Raw genomic sequence first — 24,454 nt, 5'->3', positions numbered from 1 at the left:
CTGTGTTGGGTTGTTGATGAAAATGTGATTACACAAAACCAAGTAAGAATCCAGCACATATTTACTTCGGTAATCTGGCCATTTCAGCATCTGTTGTCTTTTATTTTTGAGATGCAAAAAGCCTTGTATCTCGAGAACAATGCCGCTACCTAGTGGAATACCAAATAAGGTGTGTGGATGATTGGGGATGTAATAATAATTGTGATAGTGATTAGAATGACAGCCAAAGCATTCTGATTGCCAGATTTCAAGTGAGCTTTAGACATCAAATCAAATTTTATCAAAACATTTTAAAGGCCTTCATACTATGTACATCATCTGACATACATGATGCCTTGCAGTTGCCACTGATTTCTGGTTGGCATTACAGCTAACAGGGCCTTCTATAGTTCCTCTCACATAGCAACTTTTTCTCCTCGCGGAAGGCTATTTCAGCATTGTGAGGTATCACTCAATAAGACCATAATGAAGATGGCTCAGGAAATTGCTCGTTCCATCTCCCTGATGTGAGCGCTGCGGCATGACTCAGCCAGAATACTGAACCACTCCAGCTGATGGGCAAAGCTGTTCCTATAGCAACTCTCAGACACAGAGATGGTCAGAAGATAATCTTTTTCAAAGCTTGTCTACATTATTTGTTTCCATAGTACACACAGAACCAGGCCATCTGAAAATGTTGGGTTATTTTAACCAATCAACATAAATATGTGCTGTTGGTACCATGCTGACCTATCCCTGTACTAAAAACATTTACTTTTGATTGTGTTTGGTGTACTGATAGATGAAGCCAGTCATTATTTAAACTGCTCACCCAATTTGAGCATTGCTTAGATTTGAAACTGGTATGGCTTCAGTCAACTGACAAAAATATTTAAGATGGTGAGTCAGAGAGAAAAATCTGTTTAATCCCTCAAAAACAACAGAACCCATACAAGCATGACAACGCACACAATGACTAAGCAATGGCTGCTAAATAAGCTACGATGTTTACACCATACATTCACATGTAGACATCGTTTAGCTAACAACGCTGTATTTTCCAAACGGATGTAAAGCAATATCCCCCACCTCGTATGAAATAGTTAATAACAAATTGTGCCTCTGCCCTTCTATGAGAACCAACATGACAAAATGCCTCACTCAGGACTCAAAACTCTGCAGGAGCGGACAAAGTTAATGGTTTGGAACATTTCCATGAAATACCTTACGAAAACATTCATAAGTACAAGAAATCCAATCGCTGTCAAAGGAGATGGCTTTGATTTAACTTGGAGAGCACAAATAAAGCATGACATATTGCAACAAAAGTTAGCATTTCTTTTTTTTTTTTACTTTATAATAAGCAAATTCCTGGATATACTATGTTGTCACATTTTGAATTGGCAATTCACACGGGACATCCTTTCATGCTCACAGTACATTGCACCAGCCATTGAAAATATAAATATATCAGCAATATGGAAAAACACATCCAATACTCGGTGCCAAGGAACTAAAATAAAGACAAATCTAACATTTTAGTGTGGTAGTGACATGTTCTAGTAAATACAGTATAGTGTTTAATAGTACACAGAGGATGACAGGAAAACACTCCCTAAGGTGTGTGTGGTGGCATTCAGTTAGCAATGAGGAGATTCACTTAGTCACTTGTTCTCGTGTTAGGTCTATGGCACTATGAGGAACATGTCAACATCACCCCTTTTTCTCCCCAATTTCATAATATCCAAATTGGTAGTTATAGTCTTGTCCCATCGCTGCAACTCCCGTAAGGACTAGGGAGAGGCAAAGGTTGAGAGCCATGCGTCCTCCGAAACTCTGCCAAGCCGCACTGCTTCTTGACACACTGCTCGCTTAACCAAGAAGCACCAATGTGTCGGAGGAAACACCGTACAGCTGGCGACCGAAGTCAGCGTGCACTGCGCCCAGGCCACCACAAGGAGTCGCTAGAACGCGATGGGACAAGGACATACCGCCCGGCCAAACCCTCCCCTAACCCGGACGACGCTGGGCCAATTGGGCGCCGCCTCATGGGTCTCCCGGTCGCGGCTGGCTGCGACACAGCCCAGGATCGAACCTGGGTCTGTAGCGACGCCACAAGCACTGCAAAGCAGTGCCTTAGACCGCTGCGCCACTCGGTAGGCCCACGTGTCTATTTCTTAACTCTCTCCCTCTCACATGGTTGCCAACTCCTGAGTTAGTCTCTCCTTCTCCAGCTGCAGCTCAACGATGTTCTGTTTGTTCTGCTCCAGACGATCCTCCAGCCACTGCAACAGGGGACCACTCACAGCAGACATCTGGCTGCACAGGTTCTTAGTGAAGACTGAAACACACACAAACGTCAAGTGGAGCAAGAAAGCACAGTCAAGACATGGATGCATCGTTGGGGATATTAATATGCATACTGACAATTAAATATCAGTTATCAACAAATACATAGAGACCAACCTGAGCCATTGTGTATCTTCGTGATCGGATCCAGTTGAGTTAAGCTGCAAAGAAATGAAATCCTGAAATTATTCTATTAACAATGAGCAATACACAATGAGCTGCCTTGAGTTCATAGTATTTTCTTCTGAAACCAGTCTTTGCGGCAAGACAATTTTGTATATTATGGTAGACAAAAGGGGAAATATCTTCTGCGTGGCAAAGGAAATTGCAGGGGGTCTCAACACACTCCAAATCAGAGGTACCTACCAGTTAGTCTTGCGGGGCCATCCATCCAAATTGCATCTCGTTGACTTGACTATTGGAAGTCTAGAGAACTTTATTACCGGATTTTGCATTTGAATGGGAGCGCTGGCTGTTAACGCTCCCATTTAAATGACTGAGTAGAATTACATTTTCACCCAGGAGAGGCTCTTCCTTGTTTTGTCTCTTTTACTACCGTGTAGAACAAAGTTTTAGTAGCCTATGCGACATTAGTGTTGCATCTAATGCTAGCTAGCTTGTTGCAAGTCAGACAAATGTTCAGAAATACAACCTTCGTTCAGAGCTCCACCCACATGAAATATCACACTGGTTTGAAAAGTGCCAATGCATCACTAGTTTCCATCTAGACTCCACCTCTTTTTACTGTCTCCCTGAGGAAAACTTCCGAGCTTTCGAACAAAAACATCAGATCCCTGGGGTGCATTCAAATCAAATTTATTTGTCACATACACATGGTTAGCAGGTGTTAATGCAAGTGTAGCGAAAAGCTTGTGCTTCTAGTTCCGACCATGCAGTAATATCTAACAAGTAATCTACCAATTCCACAACAACTACCTTGTACACACAAGTGTAAAGGAATGAATACGAATATGTACATAAAAACATAAATGAGTGATGGCCGAACGGCATAGGCAAGATGTAATAGATGGTATAGAGTACAGTATATACATATGAGATGAGTAATGTAGGTTATGAAAACATAAAGTGGCATTGTTTAAAGTGGCTAGTGATACATCAAGATGGCAAGATGCAGTAGATGGTATGGCATACAGTATATACATATGAGATGAATAATGTAGGTTATGTAAACATTATCTAATATAAATAATATAAAGTTGCAAGTGATAAATTGATTACATCAATTTTCCCATTATTAAAGTGAGTGGAGTTGAGTCAGTATGTTGGCAGCAGCCACTCAATGTCAGTGACGGCTGTTTAACAGTCTGATGGCCTTGAGATAGAAGCTGTTTTTCAGTCTCTCGGTTCCAGATTTGATGCACCTGTACTGACCTCGCCTTCTGGATGTTAGCGGGGTGAACAGGCAGTGGCTCTGGTGGTTGTTGTCCTTGATTATCTTTTTGGCCTTCCTGTGACATCAGGTGGTGTGGGTGTCCTGGAGGGCAGGTAGTTTGCGCCTGGTGATGCGTTGTGCAGACCTCACTACCCTCTGGAGAGCCTTCCGGTTATGGGCGGAGCAGCTGCCGTACCAAGCGGTGATACAGCCCGACAGGATGCTCTCGATTGTGCATCTGTAAAAGTTTGTGAGTGTTTTTGGTGACAAGCCGAATTTCTTCAGCCTCCTGAGGTTGAAGAGGCGCTGCTGCGCCTTCTTCACCACGCTGTCTGTGTGGGTGGACCATTTCAGTTTGTCCGTGATGTGTACGCAGAGGAACTTAACTCTCCACCCTCTCCACTACTGTCCCGTCAATGTAGATAGGGGGCTGCTCCCTCTGCTGTTTCCTGAAGTCCACGATTATCTCTTTTGGTTTTGTTGACATTGAGTGTGAGGTTATTTTCCTGACACCTCACTCCGAGGGCCCTCACCTCCTCCCTGTAGGCTGTCTTGTCGTTGTTGGTAATCAAGCCTACCACTGTAGTGTCATCTGCAAACTTGATGATTGAGTTGGAGGTGTGCATGGCCACGCAGTCATGGGTGAACAGGGAGTACAGTAGAGGGCTGAGCACGCACCCTTGTGGGGACCCAGTGTTGAGGATCAGCGAGGTGGAGATATTGTTACCTACCCTCACCACCTGGGGGCAGCCCATCAGGAAGTCCAGGACCCAGTTGCACAGGGCGGGGTCGAGACCCAGGGTCAGTAGGGTTTTGCCCGCCCTGGTAGCACAACCGATATGATAATAGAATTTGGAGAGCCTTGTTTTCAGATTAGCCTTGTTAAAATCCCCAGCTACAATAAATGCAGCCTCAGGACATGTGGTTTCTAGTTTACATAGTCCAATGAAGTTCTTTCAGTACGACAGAATGGTATTGAATGGTTAATTCAACTGAAATGGTACTGTACTGAATGACCAGTTGAAGAACGGTGTGATTATGGTGGCCCAGAGGGCGATTGTGTATGGTGTGTGTATGATGTGCTGCACAAGTTTTGCGATTCAAATGGTCACACCCATATTGATCATGCCACAGCTTGCCACACCCACGAAATAGGAGCAAACGTACCTCATCAAAGGCTGTCGAAGAACAGTGCACATTGTTTTGGGGAAACATGTCATTCAGTAAAAACAGTCACGCAACGTAGCCAACTCTGAACCAAACTGAATGCTCCCCTGGGCTTCTGAGGCGACCTACCTGTGAATCTTTCTGTAGGTGTCCTGCTCTTCCTGGCAGAGGATTCTGGGAAGCTCCACTGCTGACTCAAGGCACACTTTCCCAATGGCCTCGTGTGGAATCACATGAATTGGGATCTCGATTCTCTCATACCTTTATCAACACAGATCAGGGATGTAATTCAGTATTTGTGTCAAAAGACAATCAATTAAATCTTTGTCTGATTAATAGTCATGAGGGAGAAAACGAACAAAATTAAGTGTTATTAGATGATTTTAACTAACATCTGGATAGGATATTCATTTCACTGCAAACAGTGGTTTCCAAACAGGGGCACACTTACTCAGAGCCTTTCTGGGCTTGGACAGACTGGAAGCAGGTGTAGAGAACTCGACCGGTCTAAGAGCAAAATAATAATAGAATTTGTTCGAAGCCCCTTTGTAAATCAAAATGACGTTACATATTTTAAAACTGCTGTCATTTAACCCTTACTTTTGTGTTCTTATCCTCAATGAAGCAGGAGAATATCAGCCCAACAAAGCCCTGGTCCATCATTTGATACATGGCCTGTGTCCTCACATCTGTCGTAGAAAATTAATGACTTTCAGACACACTGACTGAAAAAGTTTGCCATAACAGTGAGAACTAACGTTGTGGCATTGATGTGGTTCAGGGGTGCTCTGGTTCTTACCCACATGTGATGGCCACACAGTGATGTGGGGGTGAGAGTGGTACCAACCAACTACACGCATCGGTCGTCCAGTCATTTCAGCCAACCTGTAGCTCTTACTAAGGAAATTGATTATCAAAATGAGACAATGGCAATGGCCTCAGGAATTCTATGATACCGCTACCTGTCACACCGACATCTGTCACGGAGTACGTAACCCTGACCTCCTTCAAGGCACAACCAGAAGAGAGAGATTTAAGTTATTGAATGAGACATCGCACAAAGGATATCTCCGCTTCGGTTGCCGCTGAAGACAGCTGCTCAGGCGAAATTTCCACGCGATCCTTCCTCTTGTCCGAGCGTCGGAGAATAATAACAGAATGAATGTGGACGATGCGGTTGGTGTCCACCTATGTAAACAAACCAAGTGACTTTAGAAAGCTGAAGAATTAACAGGGTAGCCAGCTAGAATCAATATCAGGTGCCCCTAATACCAAGTTGGGAGTATATGCCAATTGAGAATATGAATGTAACAAAGGGTACATTAAAGGTAGATAATATGCATGCAGATAGCAGAGACGTGTCCAGGGGGTGGCCATGGCCCCCCCCGAAATCTGATTGGCCACCCCCAGTGGGCCTCCAGAAATTCTGAGTTCTGATTGATCGTCTCTGAACATATTGATCATTTTGACCAAGACGCGTACGGACAGAAAGACCCATCAATCTCAACAGAGAAAGCATCCGTGAGAGCGAAACAGCACCGCTCTGTCTTAGTATGTGCAGCCCATGTATTTGATACTGTCTGGATAAAAAGAGTACGGCATGTCACATTATTTTTGGCCAGACAGCATCAGATACATGGGCTCCAGATACTAAGACAGAGGGGCGCCGTTTGCCTCGCTCAGACGCTTTCTCTGGTGAAATAAGATAGAGCCCCTTGTGAATTGAGGGAAAATTATGAAACAGAGATAGACATGAATGTGTAATCATTTTATACATTTGTTTCCTTATTGTAAAAAGCCTGCCTTCCTTTGAATCCATGAATGAACACCACTTTGTAGGCTTAGCGTCATTACACGTATGGTGTTTGTAATAGATGTCCCTTTCCATCCAAATGGCGGGTGCACAGTGCAGTGTTCAAATGCTAGATTTATTTTGGAGTAGAAAAACATGCACAGGTAACCTACTTTTTAAGAGTGATTTGTATGACAATCAGATATGAACACAACCAATCACTATGTTTTTGACACATAAAACATTTGTATCAATATTTACAGTTAAATTACATCTTTACTATAAAGCCCATGTGTGCATGCACACATAGGATGTCCCATAAAAATAAAAAAATAGAAACCCCTAGAATTTCACAGTGTAATTCACACTCTGGATGGCACTTTCAAGTGAATTTACTGCTGTACGCTAAAACCATTATATACAATTCTGACTTTGAATGCAAACACTGTAAGAAGACTTTAGTAATTGATTTATAATAGTGTCAAGGGACAAAATGAACAGGGATGCAAACTGGTGAGGGACCAAAAAGCTGACACCTTTTCTGCCCCGAAACATGCAAAATAATCTGTGCCAACTAATTAAAAAACAAAAGAGCTACATGATCAGTCTGTGTGTAAAATTAAGTGGTTAATGTGAACCTAACTCACAGCTAAAAAATGTAAAGAAAGCAATTCAATGTTAATTGTTGCCTAGACTTTACTGCAAATGACACTCAAGTCTTGAAAGAAAACACACTAATATTGCAGTTAGCCATGACAGCCTTTATAATAGAACGCTTGTGACCACAGACATCTACATATTGCACTAGGGAAAAAAACATCTTAAAGTAGAAATAGAATGAAACAAACAGGCATTCTATTTTTCTCTATTAGTGACCACCATAGTAGACATCGATCAAGTGCACAAGGCTACATGTGTGCAAAAATAACATTCACTGAGTAAAACATTAAATATTCCCCCCACACAAGTGTTACTGTCAAGTTCAACACAACAAAAACAATATATTTGGGCTACACATTATTACTGTACACTTTCTGCCTGTGGACATCTGTTCTACAATGTGCCAGCAGGCCATGTTATCAATTATGCCAACAAAGGGTCTCTTTCAGGCAGAGAGTACACCTGGCATACCCCTTTTTATCTGCACTATATTTAAAAAGAGAGAGGGAAAGTGTGTGGTTTCCTTTCACCTCTATAGTGGCATCCAGCTTAAGCCAGGCCCAGCTACACTTCATCCCTGAATCCACTTGTTTAACAAGCAACACCTAATTTTCACCTAATTCTCTCATTCTGAAAACGAAACACATACTTCACAGGGAAAACATTCCTTTCACAGATAGTTCGTTAGCTAGTTAACATTTCACACCGATTGCCTGGGTCCAGTAAGCAACTAACGCGTTATAACTTGAGGAACAGCAAGGAGTCGCATACCAGTTAATACTATAGCGAATTGGTTAGGTTACTAACGTTAGCTGTCTGACTTTATTAGCCAGCTAACTTTCACACCATAAATTCAATTATGTGATCAGTTAAGTTAGCTTTCACTGGCTAGTTAACGGATAATTCGATCCAACTAGCAAGATACATAACAATGCTAACAATACTTGTTCCACCACACTTTCTCCCTCACCTCAAACTTTCCAAATTACAGTTTTTCGGATATAGCTTTATCCACTTCCCCAGAGTCGGGTGAACGCGTGGATACCATTTGTATGTGTCCAGTATAAAGGAAGTAAAGAGGTAGTTTCGCGAGCCTATGCTAACTGCGTTAGGTATGAGATACCCATATACTCGCGCTTTAATGCGTTGTCGAACCATCATAATTACACTGAAAAATATCCACCTTGCATCAAAATGTTATGCCCTCCCCCTCCTAAACTGGGTCTATGCCCCACTTTGGCCACCCCATTTAAAATGTTATGGACACGCCACTGGCAACTAGCTAGTTATTGCTTTGCTATCAAATTATTTAGCTAAATAGCTAGCTTGCAAACGTTACCTCCCCGATGCAAAGTCCCATTACTTCCTCCTTCTCGGTACTCAATGCATGATTCATGCAAACCAAAAAAGCATCTGATTCGAGGTGAACTGCGCTCACTGCCATGTTATAGTACTACAACTGTCTTGTTCTCAAAAAAATATGATCAATTACTACAAGCTATCTCTCAAACTTCACAAGCTAAAGCTAGCTTGTTAGCGACTTTTCTATCAAAACTTGTTACAGAAACAACATTCCGTTGTTGCAAGGAGTCTGATAAGTCTGTGGTCCTACCTACATTAGTGTAACAAACTATTTTACCACTTATCGCTCAAAATCGTACACGTTTTATAGTCGTGCGTTATCCACAAAAAAAAATTTGACAAACAAAATAAGAATTATTATTATTATCTGCAATTTAATCAGCAAAGTCCATAGCGCAACCAATCCAGACGGACGACATTTGAGTAAGCACCCGAAATTCCGGAGACGTTTGCAGCAAATATTGTGTGTAAGGCTTGAAGAACAGGTATAAAATCATGAGTTTAACATCAATAATTGTAATATCTACTGGTGGTTAATGGTTCATAATATTTGTCCACGTAATTAATTAATAATGTCCAGAAATGGCCCTTATAGGACACTGCACTCTATTCTCCTCTGTAAACTGGTGATCTCTGTATACCCGTCGCAAGACCCACTGGTTGATGCTTATTTATAAAACCCTCTTAGGCCTCACTCCCCCCGCCATCTGAGATATATACTGCAGCCCTCATCGTCCACCCATTCTGCCAGTCACATTCTGTTAAAGGTCCCCAAAGCACACACCCTTGTTCGCTCCTCTTTTCAGTTCGCTGCAACTAGCGACTGGAACGAGCTGCAATAAACACTCAAAACTGGACCGTTTTATCTCCATCGCTTCATTAAAAAAAACTAAATCATGCCGACACTTACTGACAGTTGTGGCTGCTTCGCGTGATGTATTGTCTCTACCTTCTTGCCCTTTATGCTGTTGTCTGTGCCCAATAATGTTTGTACCATGTTTTGTGCTGCAGTCATGTGTTGCTACCATGCTTAGGTCTCTCTTGTGATGTGTGTTTTGTCCTATATTTTTATTTTATTTTTAATCCCAGCCCCCGCCCCGCAGGTGGCCTTTTGCCTTCTGGTAGGTCATCATTGTAAATTAGAATTTGTTCTTAACTGACCTGCCTCGTTAAATAAACGTTCAAAATGTTTTCCCTTTTCTCTATAGTTGTACAATGCCACAAAGATCCTTGTCAGAAGCAAACATGCACAATTCAGAAGTGTTTGCAAGGTGATGTTTTTTTCCACAGCATTATCTACCTATTTATATTATTTCTAATGTGAAAAAATGTTTTGATATCTGATTGGGTTTCATGTATTACATTAACTTAGCCCACTGTGTTTTTCTTCCAGGCAAACAAGTACATAGAGAGCAGGTGCAGTGCTGTGAGCATGCAGGTGAGAAGTCTGCTGCTCAGGGTTTGCATATGAACAATTCTTTCTTTTATGAACAAGTCTTATAAATGTATATTCTTTCTACAGATTATTAGCGTACACCTAATATGTTCCCCCTGTTGATGATGCTTATTATGCATTAAGGTTGAACCAAAAGATTACATGTAACATATGAAATACAAAACAATTAAACATGTGAAATTGAATTAAACAATGTATGTTGATGCTAATATTATGTACAATATTCAATTATGTTCCTATATGATAATAGCCTAATATTTAAATGCCATAAACTGTTTTTAATAGTTTAATTAACTTAATCATTAAGACACACCCCTCACTATTGTCATTGGTTGCAAGAATTACACTGTCTACATAACCTGGTTCAAGTATTCATGACATTACCCTGACGAAGGCACAGTGATGCCAAAACGTTGGTAAATACCCAATAAATTACTGGGAGTTTATATATGGCCTGTGCCACTATTTTGATGGTTTAGGGTTTGTGAGGGAACAGAAGTCAACAGAGCCTAAAAGCCCTGCTACATCCTGACATGATTGTGGACACTTGAAACTGTAGTATATAATGACAACGCTTCTAATGCAGGGATGGGCAACACCCATCCTTGGGGGCTGGAGTGCTGTCACACTTTTAACCCATCCCTAGCAAACACAGCTGATTAAACTAATTACATTTTTAACTGAAGATCACAATTGGTGTCACAGTTGTAAGCTGGGGCAGATGTGTGACACCACTCAGGCCCCGAGGACTGGAGTTGCCCATCCGTGTTGTAATGTAATAGAGTTGTTTATATTGACAGTCAATTATCCTCGGAGGATGCAGTCAGTAAAACTCTCAAACAAAATCTTTCTAAAAGACAATTCACTTGATTACTTCTCCCAGAATGATACATTTTGCTTGTAACAAAATATTGCATTTTAACAGTGAAAAATACTATTAAAGCTTTTGACAGCACATTTTACACTTTCCTAATGCTAAGTACTTGGGAAAGGGTTGCATTGAGGAGAATAACAAACATTGGAGAAATAATTAGAGCAAACTAATTTATATCAGTGTATTTGTCATCCCATATGTTCCATACAAAGGACTATTGATATCTTCCATGTATTACATTCATAATTGTCCATAGTCATTTGTGAAACACGAGCCTTGTATGCTGTTAGGCAGGGGTGTATTCATTAGTCTGTTGTGAAATGTTTGGTCTGTTGCAAAAAGCTTTGCAACAAAAAACATTTACACGAGGAAGCAAACAGAACCTACCTGAATTTGTTTTTTTTTTAATAGTTTTCATTGCAAAAAAATGTACGTTTGGAGTAAACAGGTTTCGTTGCACTACATTTTACAACAGAATCCAAATAATGAATACACCCTAGCTTTTGATAATGCACACAACCTGTACTTACACACATGACACGCCTCACTCTTAAGCAGGGAATTAGAAAGCAAAATCAAAAGTCCAGTCTTGCCTTCTCACTACTTGATCTCAAATAAATACTTCACATGCAACCTCCTGTACTGGTAAATAAGTCAATACTATTGGGGACGGTTAATATGCATACATGATTTTCTTTGAGTTATACTTTGAAATGTCACTGATTTTCAGGTAAGACTAACTTCAAATACCATTCAAACTTGAGTTACTGTGGCCTCCTAGTCCTGTCATACAGTATTTACTCATACATGTAGATGCTTTTAACTCAAACCCTTTGGTCTGAAGTAACATTTAAACACATAACAACCTTGTTGATCTTAACTTAGAAAATGCAGGATATTACAAAACAAATCCCACATTAGGGAAAACACGTTAAAGTGCATTGCTCCAGTTTCAGGGTCCTCTCCATAGAATTTAAGAGGCGCTGCGCCACTTTATGTATCATAGGCCATTTTTTCTCTAGATTGCAGGAAATGGCAGTTACAGGTGTAAAAATGTTTTATTATAAAATAAAAAAAACTGAGTCCACTACACCACATCGGGCCACCCCCCAGCCATACTCAGCAGAAACACCTTGTTTTAAAAAATCCTGGGGAGAACCCTGAGTTCCATCTGAATGCATACAGATAAAACTATTGAAGTGAATCTGAATAATCTCTCAAATAAGTACCACACCAAAACAACCCATAGAAAAATTAAAGCCAATGCTCCTGCCATATGTGCACAGACCATGCATAAACTTTAACCACAGACATAGTATCTAAACGGTTGTTTTCAAATTGACACATGCCCAAAAGCCCAAAAACACATCAAGCCTATGAATTAGCTTGACATATGATATCAATATAGTCTACTTACATATCTAGATAGCTGCTTAGGTTTAAGCTGTTTTCAGCCTTGTATGAGACAAACATTAAGTAAAGACCGAAATGAGAGGCTCTTAAGAGGCCAGGCCCAGCAGAAATCCCCCAGCAAAACCTCCTGTGAGGATAATATTCTTCTTCACAAATGTCTGCACCTGGTAAGACAAAAAAGAAAAAGCACCTTTAATCGATGGTAAAGTTTTGCAGAGTATTGTTCTTTAACATTGTTCTCTTTTATACTCTGGAGTAAAACAAAAGGTGTGGATGACTTCAAAATAATTTTAGTTCTGAGCATATTAAACATGAATCAGAGAAGAAACATCCACCATTTTGTAGTAGACCATGATAACCCCTTACCTCATCCACTTTTGTTCTGACTTCCTTAGTGGGCTTTTCTGCATTCAACTTCAGCTGCTTTTTGGCATTGTTTACATCACGCTCCACCCTCTTCCAGTCCACTTTGATGTATCCTGTGTGATTGGCAATCTAGAAGGAAATTAATCACACCCACCAATAATGACAGTGTGACTTGATCATCATAACCATTGAGATACAATACCTATATAAAGTATGCACCCCCTTTAACTTTTTTCCAATTTTGTTGCGTTACAAAGTGGGATTGAAAGATTTAATTGTAATTTTTTGTCATTGATCTACACAAAATATGCCATAATGTCAAAGTGAAAAGAAAATTCTACAAATGTTTACAAATTAAAAAATGAATTTGTTCCATAAGTATTCACCCCCTTTGTTTAGGCAAGCCTAAATTATTTCAGAAGTCACATTTGGCTTAACTAATCTCAAAAGTTATATGGACTCTGAGAAATAATAGGGGATGACATGACGTTTGAATGACTACCCCTTCCTCTGTCCCACATACATACGTACATAAATACATCTGTGAGGTCCCTCAGTCAAGAATTGAATTTCAAGCACAGATTCAACTACAAAATCCAGAGAGCTTTTCAACAGCCTCAGTGATTGGTATATCGGTTACAATATCAAATCAAACATTTACTATATCTTTAAGCATGGTCAAGTTAATAATTATGATGTGGATGATGTATTAAAATCACCCAGACACAAAGATGCAGTCGTCCTTCTGAACTGAGCTGCAGGACAGTAAGGAAACTGCTTAATGATTTTAAATGGTTGTGATGGGAGAAAACTGAGGATGGATCAACAACATTGTAGTGACTCCACAATAATGACCTAAATGACAATGAAAAGAATAAGAAAAAAAATATACAGATAAACATTCCAAAATATGTATATGATACAAGGCATAAATGCAATGTTGACTAGACCAGGTGTGTCCGCGTGCGCCATCACGCGCGCATGTTGATTTTGTCCTTCCACACCAGACACGATCAGGACACGCAGGTTGAAATATCAAAACAAACTCACCCACCTATATTAATTTGGGGACAGGTCGAAACACATGAAACATTCATGGCCATTTAGCTAGCTAGCTTGCTGTTGCTAGATAATTTGTTCGGGGATATAAACATTGGGCTGTTATTTTATCTGAAATGCACAAGGTTCTCTACTCCGGCAATTAAGCCACAGATTCTTGTAATCTTTCCTCCTTCAGTCTTCTTTTGTCTTCATCTTCTTTGGACTTGATATGGCAGTTGAAAACCAACTTTAAAGGTGTATTACCATCACCAACTGGACTGGAGTGTGGACCTCAGTTCAGCGTTCAATCACCCACCTGGGTACATGCTAGAGGTCGACCGATTAATCGGCATAACCGATTAATTAGGGCCGATTTCGCGTTTTCATAACAATCGGTAACCGATTACATTGCGCTCCACAAGGAGACTGTGTGGCAGGCTGACCACCTGTTACGCGAGTGCAGCAATGAGCCAAGGTAAGTTGCTAGCTAGCATTAAACTTTAAAAAAACAAATCAAATCTTAACATAATCACTAGTTAACTACACATGGTTGATGATATTACTAGTTTAACTAGCTTGTCCAGCGATGCAAATAATCAATGCGGTGCCTGTTAATTTATCATCAAATCACAGCCTACTTCGCCAAACGGGTGATGATATAACAAGCACATTTGCGAAAAAAAGCACCAATGAACCTAACCATAAACATCAATGCCTTTCTTAAACTCAATACAGAAGTATATTTTTTTAAACCTGCATATTTAGTTATAAGAAATTCATGTTAGCAGGAAATATTAACTAGGGAAATTGTGTTACTTCTCTTGCGTTCTGTGCAAGCAGAGTCAGGGTATATGCAGCAGTTTGGGCTCACAAGAATAAACTTTTTGTTTTCAAAATGATAGGTTCCGGATTTGACCATATTAATGAGCTAAGGCTCGTATTTCTGTGTGTTTATTATATTATAATTAAGTCTATGATTTGATATTTGACTGAGCGGTGGTAGGCAGCAGCAGGCTCGTAAGCATTCATTCAAACAGCACTTTCCTGTGTTTGCCAGCAGCTCTTAGCAATACTTGAAGCACAGCGCTGTTTAAGACTTCAAGCCTATCAACTCCCGAGATGAGGCTAGCAATACTATGGTGCCAATAATAACATTGAATAGTCAGAGGTATATGAAATACAAATGGTATAGAGAGAAATAGTCCTATAATTCCTATAATAACTACAACCTAAAACTTCTTACCTGGGAATATTGAAGACTCATGTTAAAAGGAACCACCAGCTTTCATATGTTCATGTTCTGAGCAAGAAACTTAAACGTTAGCTTTTTTACATGGCACATATTGCACTTTTTCTTTCTTCTCCAACACTGTTTTTGCATTATTTAAACCAAAATGTAACATGTTTCATTATTTATTTGAGACTAAATTGATTTTATTTATGTATTATATTAAGTTAAAATAAAAGTGTTCATTCAGTATTGTTGTAATTGTCATTATTACAAAAAATATATATAAAATATATATATATATATATATATATATATATATATACACACCTTGCCTAAACAAATATATATATAAAGACGGTTAATCGGGATCGGCTTTTGTTGGTCCTCCAATAATCAGTATCGGCGTTGAAAAATCATAATTGGTTGACCTCTAGTATATGCTCCTAAGAACCAATGAGGAGATTGGAGAGGCGGGACTTGCAGCGCTTCAAGCATCAAAAATAGAACCAAGTTCTATTTTAGTGCCTGGCTATGCAGACGCTCGTTGACGCGCGAGCAGTTTGGATGAAATTATTGACATGTGTAGATTTATTTTGCAATGCTCACGCACGCAAAGCTCTCACAAACAAAATCATTCTAAAAGACTATTCACTTTATTACTTCTCCCAGAATGATACATTTTGCTTGCAACAAAATATAGCATTTTAACAGTGAAAAATACCATTAAAGCTTTTGACAGCACATTTTACACTTTCCTAATGCTAAGTACTTGGGCAAGGGTTGCATTGAGGAGAATAACAAACATTGGAGAAATAATTAGAGCAAACTAATTTCTATCAGTGTATTTGTCATCCCATATGCTCCATACAAAGGGCTATTGATATTTTACATTTTAGTCATTTAGCAGACGCTCTTATCCAGAGCGACTTACAGTAGTGAATGCATACATTTCATGCATTTTTTATTTGTACTGGCCCCCCATCTTCCATGTACTACATTCCATAATTGTCCATAGTCGTTTGTGACATTCTAAAATGTTGGATGCTTTAAATGCCAGGATGTCAAACTCATTTTGTATTTTCATCTAGTAGAATTTGCTGTACACTTGAGTTAGAGAATAGTCTTTTTTTGTTATTCCTTTTTTTGTACTTTTACCCCTTTTCGTGATATCCAAATTGGTAGTTACAGGCTTGTCCCATCGCTGCAACTCCCCTACAGACACGGGAGAGGCAAAGGTCGAGAACCATGCATCCTCCGAAACGCGATCCTGCCAAGCAGCACTGCTTCTTGACACACTGCTCGCTTAACCCAGAAGCCAGCCGCACCAATGTTTCAGGGGAAACACCGTCCAGCTGCCAACCAAAGGGTGCTTGCAGGCAACCAAATGGAGCTTGCAGGCGCCCGGCCGACATAAGGAGTCGCTAGAGCACGATGGGACAAGGAAATCCCGGCCGGTCAAACCCTCCCCTAACCCGGACGACGCTGGGCCAATTGTGCGCCACCTCATGGGTCTCCCGGTCATGGCCGACTGTGACACAGCCTGGGATCGAACCAGGTCTATGGCGATGCAGTGCCTTAGAACGCTGTGCCACTCAGGAGGCCAGAGAATCGTCTTTGAGACCTGTGTGTGTGTTTGACAACAGCTGATAAACAGCTAAGGGGACGCGCTGTACCAAAATGAACGAATGGCAGGAATCAACGCAACTGCGCATTAGATGTTGCATTCTCAGTAGGATGAGCCTAGTTTGCTAATATTTGCTACTTACTGCTTTTCTGAACAGTACATTCTAAATAGTATGTAGTATGATTAGTCCACAGTATGCAGTTTAAGTAAGTAGTAGGCAAGCCAGATTTCGGACACGGCCATAGTCTACGGTCAAAACACACCTCCATTACATTTTTACATTTTTTTTTTTACATTTTAGTCATTTAGCAGACGCTCTTATCCAGAGCGACTTACAGTAGTGAATGCATACATTTCTTTTTTGTGCTGGCCCCCCGTGGGAATCGAACCCACAACCCTGGCGTTGCACACACCATGCTCTACCAACTGAGCTACAGGGAAGGCTATATGTCCTAATGAAACATTACTGTCAGAATCTGTTTTAAATGTGGCTCAATAAATTGGTCAGGTGTCATTTAGAACTAAGGATCATCAAAACAAGAAAATAAATGTACGTAAAGAAGTCGAGCCCTACCTGAAGGAAAAAGAAGCCTCCACCCACTGCCGAAGCTGCCAGCTTCCCAACTTTCTGGAACAAATACCCTGCACACCTAAGAGGTAACACAGCAGTCAAACAGAGAACTGGTAAGTAATTTAATTGGTTAAATTGTACCACCAGATTCACATGGCTTAGTTCTGTTTAATATTAACACATTCAGGACTGATCGACTCACCAGCCAGACACTCCACCAATGGCAAGCTGGGTGGCAACATTATACTTCTCTGCTACGGGCCCAGAGTTCTCGCCAAATATTTTGTTCCACCATCTCTGTTTCTTGGCATACTCTACTACGTCCATGACTTCAAAGGTCTCCTCACTCTTAACTAGAAGAACAAGTCATAATTAAAAATGTGTCATACGCTTAATCGTCCTTGGCTCACATAACCTTGCAAGACACTGAAATGCATGTTGGATGGCCTCAACAGTAGAAATAATGTGTGCATTGTGTATCTTACGCCACGTCGGATGCCAGACAGTTAAGTTAGATCGTTTTTTAGGGGGTAGACCTGCATAATTTCCAATCCCCACATATACTTCCAGCTTATACATACATTTTACAGACATTATATTTGACATTAGTTATATTTTGTTATTTTCAGTACCTCCCATCTATCTCTGAAAACCATCCAGTTTTGATTTCCATTTGCTATATACATTTTCAACTGTGCCATTTCACCAAAGTTCTGAACCTTTCTATTGTCATAGTCTACAGATTGCAAATGAAAGATACAAATGCTTGCTTAAGAGTAGTATATTATTGTTCGATTGACTGACTTTTCAAATCACCCAGCAGTGCTATTTACAGAGTTAGCTCCAGGTAAATGTTGCAATTCTTCAAAAACAAGCTACATATGAGCAGTACCAAAACAAGTGATCTAATGATTCTGTCTAGTTGCAGCAAAATCTGCCAGCTCAGTATATATCTCATTCTATCGGTTGCAGGAATTTTGTATCATAATTTTAAATGAAAAACTAAGTTTTGAATCCAGCATTGTTTTGTGTATCAGTTCATAAACCATGTGCCATGGAATCAGTATATCAAAAATCTCTGCCCATTAAGTCAGGGTTTCCCAAACTCAGTCCTTGGGACCCCAAGGGCTGCACATTCTGGTTTTTGACCTAGCACTACACGGCTGATTCAAATTGTCAACTAATCGTCAAACTCTGATCATTTGATGCCGCTAGAGTGTCTAGAGGACCAAGATTGGGAAAAGCTGAATTAAGTACAAGCCTAAAATAGACCAGCCCAAAGACATCTAATGGGCATCGAGTTCTCGTTCAGTCAGACAGACTTGTGATTAGCTCAGTAGTCAAGAGCTTTGTCTGGGTTAAGAACAAACACTGGCCTGGCAGACACCAAATCTTTGACATATCCTGCAAAACATAGTGAAACCCTTTCATTCAGTTTTATGGAATTGTCCTGTTAATACTTTCAAATAGTATCCTTTTCCCCCCTCCTTGGCATTATCAGTGATACTAGAAGATTCTACAAATACACTGAACAAAAAATATAAAATGCAACATGTAAAGTGTTGGACCCATGTTTCATGAGATGAAATAAAAGATCCACAATCTGTTCCATACGCACAAAAAGCTTATTTCTCTCAAATATTGTGCACAAAATTTGTTTACATCCCAGTTAGTGTGCATTTCTCCTTTGCCCAGATAATCCATCCTCCTGACAGGTGTGGCATGTCAAGAAGCTGATTAAACATGATTACCTTGTACTGGGGACAATAAAAGGGCACTAAAATGTGCAGTTGTCGTCACAACACCACAGATGTCTCAAGTTTTGATAGAGCGTGCAATTGGCATGCTGACAGCAGGAATGTCCACCAGAGCTGTTGGCAGAGAATGTAACGTTCAGTTCTATACCATAAGCCACCTCCAACCTCATTTTAGAAAATTTAGCAGTACGTCCAACGAGCCTCACAACTGCAGACCACTTGCAACCACACCAGCCCAGGGCCTCGACATCAGGCTTCTTCACCTACGGGATGGTCTGAGACCTGCCACTCGGACAGCTAATGAAACTGGGTTTGCACAGCCGAAGAATTTCTGCACAAACCATCTCAGGGAAGCGCTTCTGCATGCTCGTCATCCTCACCAGGGTCTTGACCTGACTGCAGTCTGGCATCGTAATCGACTTCAGTGGGCAAATTCTCACCTTCGATGGCCACTATCACGCTGGAGAAGTGTGCTCATCACAAATGAATCCCGGTTTCAACTGTACCGGGCAGATGGCAGATGTATGGCGTTGTGTGGGTGAGTGGTTTGCTATTGTCAACATTGTGAACAGAGTGCCCAATGGTAGCAGTGGGGTCATGGTATGGGCAGGCATAAGCCACTGACAATGAACACAAATGGCATTTTAAACCAATGGCAATTTGAATGCAGAGATACCGTGACGAGATCCTGAGGCCCATTCATCCGCCGCCATCACCTCATGTTTCAGCATGATAATGCACAACCCCATGTCGCAAGGATCTGTACACAATTCCTGGAAGCTGTAAATGTCAGTTTTTCATGGTCTGCATACTCAAGACATGTCACCCATTGAGCATGTTTGGGATGCTCTGGATCGACACGTACCACAGCGTGTTCCAGTTCCCCCCAATATCTAGCAACTTCGCACAGCCATCAAAGGAGTGGGACAACATTCCACAGGCCACAATTAACAGCCTGATCATCTCTAAGCGAAGGAGATGTCACCCTGCATGAGGCAAATTGTGGTCACACCAGATGCTGACTGGTTTTCTGATCCATGCCTCTACTTTTTTTTTCTTTAAAAAAAAAAAGGTATCTGTGACCAACATTTGCATATCTGTATTCCCAGTAATATGAAATCCATAGATCAGGGCCTAATTTATTTGTTTCAATTGACTGATTTCTTCTATTAACTCAGTCAAATCTTTGAAATTGTTGCACGTTGCGTTTATATTTTGGTTCAGTGTAAAACAAGTAGGCGGGGTCCTATAACATGGCCTTCCTTCACACTAGCCCCTCATATGAGACCTCAGCAGTTGTCAGTAAACAGTCAGACATACTGTAATGTCATAACAGTTAAGGAGTAATACATTTTCGAAGTGATTGTACTAGCCCAGTGTGTGTCGTAGTATGTAAAATGTTGTAACTAGCCAGTTCAGTAATTAGCCTACCACAGCTAGCTACCAACCAACACACCCAGGGCACTGGAAGCTAGTTAGCAACATGGAGTTAGTAAGCATTTCATTTGACAAAATACGTAGCACTCCCACCCTGAATAGCAGGCGTGGGGACTAGCAAACAAAGAACGCTGGTCCGCATTTAGACTGAGCGCTAGCTAACTGCGATTGTTAGCATAAACCGTTACACATTCTACCTTAGCTAACTAACCTTCCGAAGGACAACCGTGTTCATGTGCATTAACGTAACTGCGTTTGTTTGATGGTATTTGACCACTTTACTCAGATTAAAGACTACATTTTGTGATATAGTTAGCGAGGGCAATATATTTAAAAAATGTCTATTGCTAGCTTGTTTCTCACCTTTATTCTTCTCGGCCATTTTTCTCAATTCATTTGGTTTTAACCCAGCCCATCCGAAATGTCACGTGTTACATCACAAAATTGGCCCAGTACCATTTCGATGTATAGGGCCTTTACACACATCCTGCCTTTCTGGTGTTCATTAGACCATAGCTCAAATTGAGGGTTTCCCAAACTCGGTCGTGGGCCCCTGGGTGTACGTTGTGTTTTTTGCCCTAGCACTACACGTATTGACTCTCTTCTCACGCTCACACGCCGCACCTCTTCTATCTCACGCATTGGAAAGTACTGTTTTTATTTTTCTAATTAGTCCATTGTATATAGTGCGTTAACTTTTCAACTGTGCTCAAATCATTTTGAAATCGGAGCAACTGAGACCGCAATTTAACATCACGCACGGAATCTCTATCATTGTCCTGTCTTGCCAAAGCACTGAACAGTGGCACATTGAAGCATATGATTGGTCTAGCAATGTAAGGATTTGCATTTTAAAGTAACGCCCCTCAAGATGAGATGGGAGCTGAATGGAGAGCGAGAAGGTTCTCTGCTGAGTTTCTAAAACAGTCAAAAGAGCAGCACGGTAGCGCTGTTTTAGCAGGGAAGTTTGGCACGGTGACCTGATTTGTAACTAAAAGAATTCTGTCAAAAAGATTGTGAACCCAAAAGTGTAAGTTTGATTATAAATATGCATATATTTATTTAATTTTTTATTAACCTTTTATTTAACTTGGCAAGTCAATTAAGAACAAATTCTTATTTACTATGATGGCCTACTAAAAGGCAAAAGGCCTCCTGCGTAGACAGGGCCTGGGATAAAAAATACAATATAAATATAGGACAAAACACACAACACTACATAAAGAGAGACCTAAGACAACAACATAGCAAGGCAGAACACAACATAACAACAACATGGTAGCAACACAAAACATGGTACAAACATTATTGGGCACAAAGGTCAAGAAGGTAGAGACAACAATACATCACACAAAGCAGCCACAACTGTCAGTAAGAGTGTCCATGATTGATTCTTTGAATGAAGAGATTGAGATAAAACTGTCCAGTTTGAGTGTTTATTGCAGCTCGTTCCAGTTGCTAGCTGCAGCGAACTGAAAAGAGGAGCGACCCAGGGATGTGTGTGCTTTGGGGACCTTTAACAGAATGTGACTGGCGGAACGGGTGTTGTATGTGGAGGATGAGGGCTGCAGTATATATCTCAGATGGGGGGGAGTGAGGCCTAAGAGGGTTTTATAAATAAGCATCAACCAGTGGATCTTGCGACGGATATACAGAGATGACCAGTGTACAGAGGAGTATAGAGTGCAGTGATGTGTCCGATAAGGAGCATCGGTGGCAAATCTGATGGCCGAATGGTAAAGAACATCTAGCCGCTTGAGAGCACCCTTACCTGTCGATCTATAAATTATGTCTCCGTAATCTAGCATGGGTAGGATGGTCATCTGAATCAGGGTTAGTTTGGCAGCTGGGGTGAAAGAGGAGCGATTACGATAGAGGAAACCAAGTGTAGATTTAACTTTAGCATGCAGCTTTGATATGAGCGGAGAGTGCACCGTCTAGCCATACTCCCAAGTACTTGTATGAGGTGACTACCTCAAGCTATAAACCCTCAGAGGTAGTAATCACACCTGTGGGGAGAGGGGCATTCTTTTTACCAAACCACATGACCTTTGTTTTGGAGGCATTCAGAGCAAGGTTAAGGGTAGAGAAAGCTTGTTGAACTCTAAGAAAGCTTTGTTGTAGAGCATTTAACACAATCCGGGGAGGGGCCAGCTGAGTATAAGACTGTGTCATCTCCATATAAATGGATGAGAGAACTTCCTACTGCCTGAGCTATGTTGTTGATGTAAATTGAGAAGAGCGTGGGGCCTAGGATTGAGCCTTGGGGTACTCCCTTGGTGACAGGCAGTGGCTGAGACAGCAGATTTTCTGACTTTATACACTGCACTCTTTGAGAGAGGTAGTTAGCAAACCAGGCCGAAGACCCCGAAGAGGCACCAATACTCCTTAGCCAGCCCACAAGAATGGAATGGTCTACTGTATCAAAAGCTTTGGCCAAGTCAGTAAAAATAGCAGTACAATCTTGCTTAAAATCAAGGGCAATGGTGACATCATTGAGGACCTTAAGGTTGCATTTGGTTAATTGTAGGGGAAGATTTATGTTATCTTGTCTTCAGGAGATTTTATTATCAATTTACTTTATTTAGTCTGATCAGTTGAACAATTCTCATTCTTATCAATGGGCTAAAATAAAGGGTAGTTAGTGTGCTTGTCAGCAAGAACATTACTGTTATTCCCCACACTAACAGTATTTTATTATCCCTCTTCTTCCCAATTTTGGCAGTGTTATCATAGATTTGGAATCTGATATTTGAAATTAATTATTTGAGGCTATGTATTTTTGCAGCCATTAATAGACAGTTTTGAATGTCCTACAAATAAGCATTGGATATTAAATGCTCCAGGCCTAGAATATATTCTTTGACATTTTAGCACTGTGCACATGCTAGGCAGAGATGGTAGGGGGACTCACAAAGCATCATATTTTGTCTATGTAGAGTAAGATGATGGCAAGGCTCTTCAACTAGTAGGCATAAACCACTAGAATATTGATTAGATTGAGTGATAGAAGGTAGAGTGATTTTTGACAAATGTATTGTTATAACAAGAACATTTTCAAATACCAATCACTTGGGAAACAGCTCAGGGATGGCCAACCCTCCTGGAGAGCCAGCAGGATTTTCTTCCAGGCCTATTTTAAAAAGATAGTTCACCAAAATTACAAAAGACAACATTTGTGTCCTTACCTCGAAGGCAGTTTATGGACAAGGAGACTGTAATCTATGATTTGGTTACCCACTGCCATCAACCATTCATATTAGTATTTCCTGTGCAGAGCATTCCCACTGACCTTCCCACTGTTTCTCCCATTTGCCTGTCTCCCCATCTAATTGCATTACTGTCTGCATAAAGTGTCAAACCACCTAAAAAATGTTTGCAAAAATATTAGTAAACCTTAAATTTAATTCCCCCAAAATCCCAAAGTAACAAAGTTGTTGAATTTTGAGTGTTCATTTAATGTTCAAAGCATTCTGAATACACCTGACACTTTTTTTAGGCCTAAGCCATGTCAAAATACATAGATTTCCAGGAAATTAGCTTTGAAACACTACAACTTTCCTGGTGAAGGACGCCATCTGGGTAAAATCTCACTCCAAGCTTTCTTCAAAGTTGGACTCCTTGGTTTGGAAACTGGATTAAAGTGTTAAGACAACTAATATACTTTTGTGTTGTTGTTATTTTGAATGTATCCAAGTGAGAAAGGATGGAAAAGTTCCAAGGGAAAGTAGAGCAGAGGACACAGTGGGTTTTTTTGGCTCAGAAAGGCTGCATCTCAATAGTCTAAAGTGGCTTCCTCTTCTCATCTCTGTCCCTTCATCACACTGGTCTAGCAGACACCAATAAATAATAATCAACACTGTACTTAGTCAAAGATGTGTTTTATTAAACAAGAATACAGTTGGCATAATGGTCCCCATACCTATTGAGGTGCTCAGTTTGGGCACATGCAGCTTATAATGTCATTACTGACCCAGTAATC

At 40.6% G+C, this 24,454-nt stretch overlaps 2 protein-coding genes across 4 annotated transcripts; both read right to left on the bottom strand.

Moving 5' to 3' along the window:
* Positions 1-884: 884 nt before the first annotated feature.
* On the bottom strand, positions 885-9,737 carry LOC106603169 (lys-63-specific deubiquitinase BRCC36-like). 2 transcript variants are annotated; one of them, XM_014196482.2, is made up of 8 exons: positions 9,613-9,737; positions 5,957-6,076; positions 5,688-5,775; positions 5,489-5,577; positions 5,340-5,395; positions 5,018-5,149; positions 2,446-2,489; positions 885-2,320 (listed from the first exon to the last, which is right to left on the bottom strand). In XM_014196482.2, the coding sequence occupies exons 1-8, from the start codon at positions 9,715-9,717 to the stop codon at positions 2,172-2,174; spliced, it is 783 nt and encodes a 260-aa protein (XP_014051957.1). In that variant the 5' UTR covers positions 9,718-9,737; the 3' UTR covers positions 885-2,171. The 2 variants fall into 2 exon arrangements, with proteins under 2 accessions (XP_014051957.1, XP_014051955.1); XM_014196480.2 differs by lacking the exon at positions 9,613-9,737 and adding an exon at positions 8,680-8,951.
* Positions 9,738-11,188: 1,451 nt separating this feature from the next.
* LOC106603170 (FUN14 domain-containing protein 1A) lies at positions 11,189-21,104 on the bottom strand. Of its 2 annotated transcripts, none has more exons than XM_014196484.2 (5): positions 20,836-21,104; positions 17,481-17,631; positions 17,282-17,357; positions 12,812-12,940; positions 11,189-12,609 (listed from the first exon to the last, which is right to left on the bottom strand). In XM_014196484.2, exons 1-5 carry the CDS (start codon positions 20,852-20,854, stop codon positions 12,532-12,534), a joined length of 453 nt encoding a protein of 150 aa, XP_014051959.1. In that variant the 5' UTR covers positions 20,855-21,104; the 3' UTR covers positions 11,189-12,531. The 2 variants fall into 2 exon arrangements, with proteins under 2 accessions (XP_014051959.1, XP_014051960.1); XM_014196485.2 differs by lacking the exon at positions 20,836-21,104 and adding an exon at positions 19,030-19,132.
* Positions 21,105-24,454: the final 3,350 nt, after the last annotated feature.

This window comes from Salmo salar, chromosome ssa04, assembly GCF_905237065.1.
Source record: "Salmo salar chromosome ssa04, Ssal_v3.1, whole genome shotgun sequence".
Lineage (NCBI taxonomy): Eukaryota > Metazoa > Chordata > Actinopteri > Salmoniformes > Salmonidae > Salmo > Salmo salar.
The sequence above is the reverse complement of the archived record's forward strand: the minus strand, read 5'-3'. Positions and strand labels throughout refer to the sequence as shown.